General features: G+C 41.2%; 1 protein-coding gene across 1 annotated transcript; it reads right to left on the bottom strand.

Annotated features, from left to right (window-relative positions):
• Positions 1-2,796: 2,796 nt before the first annotated feature.
• On the bottom strand, positions 2,797-8,105 carry LOC103205607 (hornerin-like). The gene is made up of 7 exons (XM_042782314.1): positions 7,968-8,105; positions 5,345-5,878; positions 4,411-5,190; positions 4,099-4,293; positions 3,709-3,859; positions 3,163-3,669; positions 2,797-2,894 (listed from the first exon to the last, which is right to left on the bottom strand). Exons 1-7 carry the CDS (start codon positions 8,103-8,105, stop codon positions 2,797-2,799), a joined length of 2,403 nt encoding a protein of 800 aa, XP_042638248.1.
• Positions 8,106-10,513: the final 2,408 nt, after the last annotated feature.

Genomic DNA, 10,513 nt, shown 5'->3' with positions numbered 1-10,513 from the left:
TGCAGAATAGAAGTGTGCTCAGTAAGATTTTCAGTGGCTAACTTTTCAGAAATAGATCTCTAGGCCATTCTTTTCAGGCGTCTCTGGGTGGGCTTGAACTGCCAACCTTTAGGTTAACAGCAAGTGTGTTAACTGTTTGGACTGAAGGTGTATCAAACATGGGTCCCTGCCTGGTGCACGATTAGGCCGAATTAGTTTGCATACAGCAAGTGCTTGAGGGGAGAGAAAGATTATTTATTGCAAAGCGGCAATGCAAGGAGACAAAATTAGCCAAATCTGTTTCCTGAGTGGAGGTTGGGATACAGTTTTTGTAAAGTTCAGGAAAGGGGCCTATCCATATTCATACAAATTTCAGGAATTTGGATGTGAATCAGCTGAGGATTGGCTGAGGCTTCGTTCGCTCAGTTTAAAGGGACAGTCAATTTTTAATGCAGTGATCCAGGCTTAAGCAGAGGGGAAGATGCTCATTTGGAGCAACTTTGTTCCCGTTTGTCTCACTGCACACATCTGTGGGCCAAAACTGATTTCAAGTTGGTATTGGTTGTTTCTGAAAAACAACTTTAAGGAAACGCATGTTATATATACCTATTCATCTGTCTCCAACTAGGGTGGGGAATAACAGTAGAAAGGATCGGGATTGAGCTTCAATTCAACTCAGCTCTTAAGGAACCAAGTTGTCCCCTGTTCATCTGTCTCCAACCAAGGTGGGGATACTAATAGAAAGGATGGGGGATTGAAAACCAAGGTGAGGGTAACAGTAGAAAGGATGGGGGATTGAACTGTAATTCAGCTTGGCTTCAGGGGCCACTCAGGTACTTGCACCACTCAGTATTTTGTTCTTTTTTTTCCTTGTTACATTCTATTCCACTGTATGATTATTCCGTAATTTGTTTATCCATTCATTTGTTACTGGATATTTGGGTTGTTTCAAGTTTTGGGTGATTATGATTAAAGCTGCTATGAAGTTTCATGTAAAAATCTTTGTGTAGACATATGTCCATTTCACCTAGTTGTGGAAATGCTGAGTCATGTAGTAACTTCATAAGGATTTTATAAAAAATTGCCAAAGTGCTTTCCAAAGTAGCTGTATTATTTCACTTTCCCACCAGCAATATCAACAATTGGTATTGCTAGTGTCTTTGATATTGTCCATTCTAATAGGTGTGTAGTGGTATCTCATTGTGTTATTTTCCTGAGGACTGATAATATTGAATGTCTTTTTTCATGTGTTTAATTGGCCATTTGTACATCTTCTTTGGTGAAGTGTTCATTCAACTCTTTTGCTCATTTTTAAATTGAGTTGTTTGTCTTATTTTTGAGTTTTAAAGTTGTTTGTATATTCTGGATTGCTTGTAAATGATAGGAACTAGAAAACTAGCCATTTGGGTTAGTTTCTCATCAGACCACCTGTGTGAGGTGTGAAAATGAAGCACAGATGAGACAATCTTCAATATTTGATTGTCATTTATTTATTGTCTATTTTAATGCACTTCAGTTGTTTGAATTGAAAGGCTTGAAACAAATATGTTACAGTCAAACCAAGCAACTATACAGCAATGGCAGATAATCTTCTTTTTCTGTCTGGTCATGGTTGATATTTTCATGGATGATATGTGGAAAGGCCAATAAACTACAAAAGTAGATTGGACTCATGGTATTTTACAACCTGAAGCAAATTCTTAAGAGCAGGGAACAAATTTTTCTTGCTGAAATTAAGTCAGAACCCACACTCAAATCTTTTGATCCTGAACAGATTCATCCCTGCTCTTTAAGAAATAATGCCTTTACTCACTGGTAAGGGAGAAGCACCTGATGCTAATTTCTAATGCTACCTGTTAGCTTACTGATTAAAGATGCATCCAGAGTAGATATGGTGGTTTTGATAAGCAAAGAAACTACCAAAGCTGCATCTTTGTTTTTAGCATCTTCCCTCTGCCACTTTCAATGTGTGGCATGCCAAAAGTTATGGTACATATTGCTGTAACAATATGTACATTACATTTATAATTTTTTGCTCTTTAGAAATGCAAGCTTAGCTTTGGCATTGTCTAATGAATAAGACATGTAAAAATCTTTGTGTAGACATATGTCCATTTCACCTCGTTGTGGAAATGCTGAGTCATGTAGTAAGTTCATAAGGATTTTATAAAAAATTGCCAGAGTGCTTTCCAAAGTAGCTGTATTATTTCACTTTCCCACTTTCCCATCTTTCAGGAAGATACCTCAACTAAGCCCCAAGCTCCTTAAATGATTTTGAGTATTCTTCCCGATTTAGTTGCACACGTGAAATTATTCAACCCAATATTTCCTAATAAAGTTACCCTAGCCCAAATACCTTATGTTCTTTGGAAGGAACCCAATAGGAAAGGAAGGAGTAGAAAACAGTTATATGTTTAAAAGAAAGATAGAAACAGATACACTTATTATTATTATTTTTTTTTTAGAAAGAAGTATCATGATGAATTGCTTGTGTGTAGCAGTTTCTTTAGTTGCTATTTGAGTTGCTTTCACTTTTAATTACTCCTCCCTAAAAATAGCACCTCTGCTCTTGGACATATTCATATAGTGGAGTGCTGCTACAGACACTGTGGGAATTTGAGCCTGTGCTACTTCCACAGTTACTTCCTTTCAGATAACAATTGCTACCTTGTTTATATACCTCATTGCACATCGACAGTTTGTTGACAGTATCGGATCTAGGGTGAGGTGTAAATTGTCCTAAGCCACAACCTGAGGAACTTTCTACTTGTTGATAACTGCCTCCTGATTGTCTTTCACCACAGCTGGAGGTTGAGCCTACATTGGGTTTACTATACTCATCATAGCATCCACTTGAACTTGACCTACATCTCCCTTGTAATTCATGTTGCTCATAGCCAGAACATTGACCAGATCTGGAATCATATTGTTCAGAGCAAGATGAGTGACAAGAACCAGACCCATATTGACCAGAGCTAGAAAACTGGCCAGATCCAGAACCAAAATTTTCTGGGTAAGATGAGTGACATGAGCCAGACCCATATAGATTAGAGCTGGAACACTGACCATACTCAGAACCATATTGTCCAGAACTACCTGAGACACATGAGCCAGACCCATACTGTTCAGAGTTAGAATACTGACCTGAGCAAGAGCCATGTTGACTCTGACTAGAACATTGACCTGAGCCAGATCCATGTTGGCCATGGCTAGAAGACTGGCCTGATCCAGACCTATGTTGGCCATAGCTAGCACACTGACCTGAACCAGACTCATGCTGACCATAACTAGAAGACTGACCTGAGCCACTCTCATGCTGACCATAAGTAGAAGACTGACCTGAGCCAGATCCATATTGGCTATGGCTATATGACTGTCCTGATCCATACCCATGTTGTCCATAGCTAGATGATTGACCTGAGCCAGACCCATGTTGACCATAGTGAGAACACTGACCTGAACTAGATCCTTGTTGGCCATAGCTAGATGACTGACCTGAGCCAGACTCATGCTGCCCAAAGCCAGAGAATTGACCTGAGCCAGACTCATGTTGCCCAAAGCCAAAGGATTGACCTGAGCCAGACATATGTTGACCTTGGCTAGAAGACTGACCTGAGCTAGATCCTTGCTGACAACAGCTAGAAGACTGACCTGAGCTAGACCCATGATAGCTATGGCTAGAAGACTGTCCTGATCCAGATCTTTGTGGTCCATAGCTAGAAGACTGACTTGAGCCAGATCTATGTTGACCATAGCTAGAAGGCTGACCTGAACCAGACCCATACTGTCCAAAGCCAGAATACTGACCTGATCCAGAACTGTGTTGTCCAAAGCTAGAGGACTGACCTGAGCTAGACTCACATTGTCCAAAGCCAGAGGACTGAAGTGAGCCAGACGCATATTGGCTATGGCTAGAAGAATGACTTGAGCCAGACCCATGTCTACTATGGCTAGAAGAATGACTTGAGCCATATCTATGTTGACCATAGCTAGAAGATTCCCTTGATCCAGACCCATGTTGTCCAAAGCTGGAAGACTGACCTAATCCAGACCCATGTTGTCCAAAACCAGAGGAAAGACGTGAGCTTGACTCATGTTGACCGTAGCTAGAAGACTGACCTGATCCAGACCCATGTTGTCCAAAGCCAGAGGACTGATGTGGTCCAGACCTATGTTGGCTATGACTAGAAAAATGACCCGAGCCAGACCCATGTCTACTGTGGCTAGAAAAATGACTTGAGCCACGTCGATGTTGACCATAGCTCGAAGACTGCCCTGATCCAGACCTGTGTTGTCCAAAGCCGGAAGACTGACCTGATCCAGATCCATGTTGTCCAAAGCCAAAGGACTGATGTGAGCCAGACCCGTATTGGCTATGGCTAGAAGAATGACTTAAGCCAGATCCATGTCTGCTGCGGCTAGAAGAATGACTTGAGCCACGTCGATGTTGACCATAGCTTGAAGACTGCCCTGATCCAGACCTGTGTTGTCCAAAGCTGGAAGACTGACTTGATCCAGACCCATGTTGTCCAAAGCCAGAGGACTGACCTGAGATAGACTCATGTTGACCATAGCTGGAAGATTGATGTGTGCTATTTCCTTGTTGTCCACAGCTAGATGAGTGACTGGAACCAGACCCATACTGACTATGGCTATAAGACTGACCTGAGCCAGACCCATGTCTGCTATGGCTAGAAGACTGGCTTGAGCCAGCTCTATGTTCACCATAGCTAGAAGACTGACCTGTACCAAACTCATGTTGTCCAAAGCTGGAGGATGGACCTGTGCTAGACTCGTGTTGTCCACTGCTAGAAGACTGACCTGAGCCAGACCCATGTTGACCATAACTAGAAGATTGACCTGAGCTAGATCCTTGTTGGCTACAGCTAGACGATGGCCCTGAGCCAGACCAGTGTTGGCTATGGGTAGAAGATTGTCTTGATCCATACCTGTGTTGTCCGTAGCTAGAAGATTGACCTGTGCCAGACCCATGTTGTCCAAATCCAGAGGACTGACCTGAGTTAGACACATATTGACCATAGCCAGAAGACTGACCAGAGCTATTTCCTTGTAGGCCACAGCTAGATGACTGACCTGAGCCATACCCATGTTCATTATGGCTAGAAGACTGTCCTGATCCAGGCTCATGATTTCCATAGCTAAAAGATTGACCTGAGCTAGACCTATGTCGTTCATAACTAGAAGAATGTCCTAAGCCAGACCCATGTAGACTAGAAGATTGATTAGAGCCAGATTCATATTTGCCATAATTAGAGGACTGGCTTGATCCAGACCCATGCTTTTGTCTTTCACAAGTCCCTGAAAGACCACCTGAGTTGGATTCATGGTGATTTTGTCTACAAACATGACTGGAGCCAGACCCATATTGTCCACAGCCAGAAGACTCTCCAGATCTATAATCTTGGTGATCATGGCCACACCTTTCTGGCTGATAAGAGCCATGCTTGTTTTTCCCGCTACCATTGGAGTATCCTGAACTTGACTGTCTTCTTTCCCCAGAGCTATGCCTGTGCTCAGAACTAGACAAACCTTCTTGACTTTTCAGTCTTCTGGTGCTGGACCTAGTCTTATGTTTAATCCTTCTAGAGCCCCTGGAATAGGAGTCATTCTCCTCTCCTGTACGCCAACTTGAATGACTGGAAGATGATTCTTGCCCTTTATCCTCTTCTTCTGTTTCACTCTGTTCCTCTTGGTGCCAGTAATTGTGGTTTCTCTCCTTTGACCCTGAAGCTTGGCAGTAATCTTTGCCGATGATTTTATTACAAGCCTGAGACAGCTTGAATATCATCACAAGAAACTCAGTAAAATCCACTTTCTTGTTATGGTCTCGATCCAGGCTTTGCATAATGACATCTACAGTGTCCGGATCATCTGGATTCTGTATAGGAGCAAGGTACAAAAGACAACTCTGTCAGTATGGCCCACACACTCAGCTAATGGAAGAAAGGCTGTAGGCTGTAGAAATATGAGTGCTTGGTTTACTTAATGGAGCTCAACCATATAATCTTTTAGGCTACACTGTACTATCCTGTCAGAAAGAGAATAAGTACTGGATATAAAGGAATATGTAATGAATAATGCAGCAAGAAAAGGATACAACTGGAACATGAAAGAGAACAAAGGGACTCGTCATTTTTTATATGGTATAGGTCATATAGAAATGAATGACTAATTTATAAATAATTTTGGGTACCTGCATTAATTATATATTTATACAGTTTTTGAAATTAATTAATTAATATATTCATTACTCATTCAACAAATATTTTTTGTGCTTTCACTTCTGCCTAGTATTGTGTTACGTACAGGGGATAAAGCAGTGAACAAGTTAAACTTGCTTCTTATCAAAATGGAGCTTAACTTTTAGTGGATCAGATACAAGAACTTAAAATTACAATTTATTGTGATAAGGTTTCTATGAATGTACATCAGAGGGTATGTGCCCCCATCAAAAGGGGGTTTGAGGAAGATTTAAGAGACGAAGTGATGACTTTGGAAGGATGAGTTATAATTTAGTCAAATGAAGAAATATGAAGGGAAGGAGGGGGGCAAAAAATTGTTCAAAGTAGAGGGAATGACAGGAACAAAGGGCTGGAGGAAAGAGAAAGCAAGACTCTTTCAAGGAACTGAAGAAATTTATGATAGATTTAGAGTCTGGTGGTGTAGTGCCTAAGGCATTTGACTGCTAACCAGAAGGCTGGCAGTTCAAACCCACCAACCAATCCTTGGAAGGAAGGTTGGGCAATCTACTTCTGTAGTGATACTGCCTCAGAAGCCCAAGGAGGGGTCGCTATAAGTCAGATCCTACTTAATGGCAGTGGGTTTAGTCAAGAGATGTGGCTAGAGATAAAAAGGGACCAAATCACACCTTATGCCATGTTAAGGAACTTCGGATTTTTATTATATGAGCAGTTGGGAGTTACTGAAGATTTTGACCTCAGGAGTGATGCAGAGTTTGGAAGCAGGAGAAGGCCTGAACTACAGGACTGACAATAATTATGTAGAGAAATGGGCTATTTTGAGAGACTAGATACTGCCTCGGAAACCCAAGGAGAGGTTGCTATGAGTTGGAGCTGACTTGACAGCAGTAAGTACAGTATTGATGAATTAGATGAAGATTGGAGGATGGTGGTGCTTGCTGAGAGAGGAAGTCAAGGATGGCACCAGATTTTTGGCCTTAGCAAACAGGAGAAGGAGAAAGTTTAGACAGGAAGGTAGTAAGTTTCATATCTGACACATTAAACTTGAGACATCCATAGGAATCCAAATAAAATTGTAGGCAATTGGATTTAAAGAACTGAAATTCAAGAGCTATATCTAAGTTCTCAAATATTTCTTTCCAGAGTTGACATTTTAAAGTGGTGGTGCCCCTGTTTTGGATTTAATGGGAAGCCACTTATTTCCTGAATTCAGAAGCCTTATAGCACCAGAATCTCAGACATGGACAGTGGTCATGATGATCTGAAGAAAGACAGAAAAGGGAAGGAGCCTTATTTCATCTGCTTTGCAATTTTTCTGAGAACTGTCTCTGTTCCATAAGAATTACTCACACATACCCCACTGCCATCGAGTCAGACCCGACTCATAGCGATCCCTCCTTGGGTTTCCGAAGCAGTATCACTACAGAAGTAGATCGCCCAACCTTCCTTCTGAGGAGTGGCTCGTGGGTTTGAACCGCCAGCTTCCTGGTCAGCAGTCAAATGTCTTAGGTACCACACCACCAGACATATGAGACATTATTTAGTATATGGAGTTTGTCTGCTATTTAGTAGAATTACTTCCTCTGTTCCAGTTATGGAAACTATTATGGGTCAACTCTTGACCTTATTTCAAATATTTATCAAAACCTGTTCTCTATCAGCAAGTGGGGATAGTTCTCTAGATATTTGATATATGCTTCAAAGGCACAGGAAGGGATGAAGAAGAGAATTGATGCAGGCTTCAAACCAGGCATGGAAAGTTCTTACCTTCAGAATTTGCTGAAACTCCTTTTCCAAAAGTTCTTTCAGCTCTGCTTTGCTCAACATATCACATTCTCCTTCCTTGGTGGCATACTGGTAGAAAACCTCAATGATAGAGACAATGTTTTCTAGGAGCTTAGGCATCTTTTTTTGTGAATTTAAGTTAACCTAAAGGGGGATAAAAGAGAGACCTGTGTTGTAATATCCCTTTTTATTTCTTAAGCATTTAAATAGTTCTAAACATTTGTGAGAATTAGTCATGCATGACTAATTTCATCCTTTTGTAATCAAGAACCAACCCAGAGTTGAATGACTCGTTCAAGCCATGTAGCAAGAGAGTGGTGAGGCTAGGGATAGAATACATATCTCCTATTTCCAATGAATTTCAGTTTTGGGCTCCCTGCCTCTACTAGGGGTAATTTTTGGGGTTTTGTTCTGAAATTATTGAAATCCTGAGTTTGCTATGCCATTTACTTTCTCATTTCCATTCCAGGTTCCAACTATCATAAGGGGCGTTGGGAGTAGGGGTGGGAGGTGGGGAGATAGGCCCCACATCTACATGGCATGCCTGACTCCAACTAAGGGGCACCACTGGCTGAATTGGACCCTCAAGACTTCTGGTTCAGAGAAAGAGCACAAAGCAGGCAAAGCCAACTACCAAAAAAAACCCCAAACTCACTACCAATGAGTCGGATCTGACTCATAGCGACCCCTCCTTGGGTTTCCGAAGTGGTATCACTATGGAAATAGATTGCCCAAATCTTCCTTTCGAGGAGTGGCTGGTGGGTTTGAACCGCTAGCCTTCTGGTTAGCAGTTAAATGCCTTAGGCACTAAGCCACCAGAGTTCCTATAGCCAACCAAAGGCCTAGGTGATATGGGTCTGGGAGCAGTGGCTATTAGATTCAGATTCTGTTCTCATTCTGCAAGGAGAAACTGACTCTCCAGCTTTACAGGTTACACAACAGATGGATGAGAAAAAGCTCAATAGTGTGAGAAGCAACCTGACTAGTGTATGATCAGATCCCCATGATCTTTAAGGAAATGACTCCAAAGTAAGGAGATCCTATCAATAATCCTAGTTGTCGCTTCATTTTCCTTTTCAATAAAACTAAACTTAGACCAAAGTTTGCCAAAGTATATTAAAAAGAAGCCCGGTATCCAGAGTCTCTTTGCTTTAGAGCACACCTCTGGATTTTATAATGGACATGCTAAGTACCCACGAGTGGAGCTGAACTCCTATTTACTTACCTAGTTCACCAGAGGAACAAGTAGGATTGAGACCTAAGCAGCTTGCAGGGTGCTGATTGTTGGGGAGAGTGGCCTTTTTATACAAGGGATAATGGTCCATCTTAGGGAGGAGCTGTTCTCTTTGCAATGTCCTAATTCACTTCTGAATAAGCCCAGCTCCACCTCCAACTCCACCTCCCCGGTGTTTGTTTACCTTTTTGTTTCCTTACTTGTTCACCTGAGATTGCATTAGCAGTTCTCAAATCTGGGTTAGTATCAACCCCACCTGCCAGAGTCTCAGAACATTTTGTAGAAAGGCCTCTGTGTATTTACCAAAGTGCCTAGCATAATGCATTGGCAACAAAATTTGTACTTTAATTGAAGTTGAGGAGAGTGTTTGCAGGGACACCAGGGCCCAAATATCAAACTCTCTCATTCTAAACTAGATTTTTTAACATAGGAGTCTAGCTAAGGAATCATCTATGCTATTATAATAGCATATATCCCTCTTGTAATGGATAATGGCTTCAGAGGCCCTCCTTTCCATCTCTTTACCTGACTCAATTTACCAAACATTAGTGGCTATTCATCAATATAGCTTTCAATTCAACCATTATGTGACCATAGGAAGAAATTCATGCCCTTTAGCATTATATTCAGGGTTCCCCATGATCTGGGCTATGACTTTTCTCTGCCTATCACCTCTCTTCCTATTCCCTTTGTGGCCCACCAGTAATTAACTACTTAAACGTTCCTGAACATACAATTGCTATTTCATATTTTGTTTGTTATACCTTACCTTATGATCTGCCTACTGGACTTCTATTTATTGTTCAAAACTCAGCTCACACTTCCCATAGGAAATCTCTTGAATTACTCAAGAGAGAGTTATAATTGTGTATCTTATTCATAATCTTATTATTATATTAATCATGCTATATTGTATTTAAAATTTTTATTGAAAAATTGGGAGCTCTGGTAGCATAGTGCCTAAGGCACTTGACTGCTAACCAGAAGGCTGGCGGTTCAAACCCACCAGCCACTCCTCGGAAGGAAGATGAGGCAATCTACTTTTGTAGTGATACTGCCTCAGAAACCCAATGCTATGAGTCAAGTCCGACTTGATGGCATATAACAACAACAACATTGAAAAATTAATGTTTATTAAAAATAAGAAAATATGGATTAGCAAAGAAATCAAAATGGAAACACCTATAATCACCTATAATACCACTACCCAGAAGTAACTACTGTTAATTATTTGGTGTATACCTTTTCACACACACACACACACACATACACACACACCTATGTATGTGTACAT

This window comes from Orycteropus afer, unplaced genomic scaffold, assembly GCF_000298275.1.
Source record: "Orycteropus afer afer isolate SDZICR_OR568_19922 unplaced genomic scaffold, OryAfe1.0 scaffold00290, whole genome shotgun sequence".
NCBI lineage: Eukaryota > Metazoa > Chordata > Mammalia > Tubulidentata > Orycteropodidae > Orycteropus > Orycteropus afer.
This window is presented reverse-complemented; position numbering and strand designations above follow the sequence as displayed.

Excerpts from the sequence above, each read along its gene's own strand:
- LOC103205607 (XM_042782314.1), bottom strand. The coding sequence starts at position 8,105 with ATGCCTAAGCTCCTAGAAAACATTGTCTCTATCATTGAGGTTTTCTAC. Across the intron at positions 5,191-5,344 it reads ATGGGTCTGGCTCCAGTCAT|GACATTCTTCTAGTTATGAA; the intron begins GTTTGTAGACAA and ends GGTCTGGCTTAG. Across the intron at positions 4,294-4,410 it reads TCAACATCGACGTGGCTCAA|GTCAGTCTTCCGGCTTTGGA; the intron begins GTCATTCTTCTA and ends GATCTGGATCAG.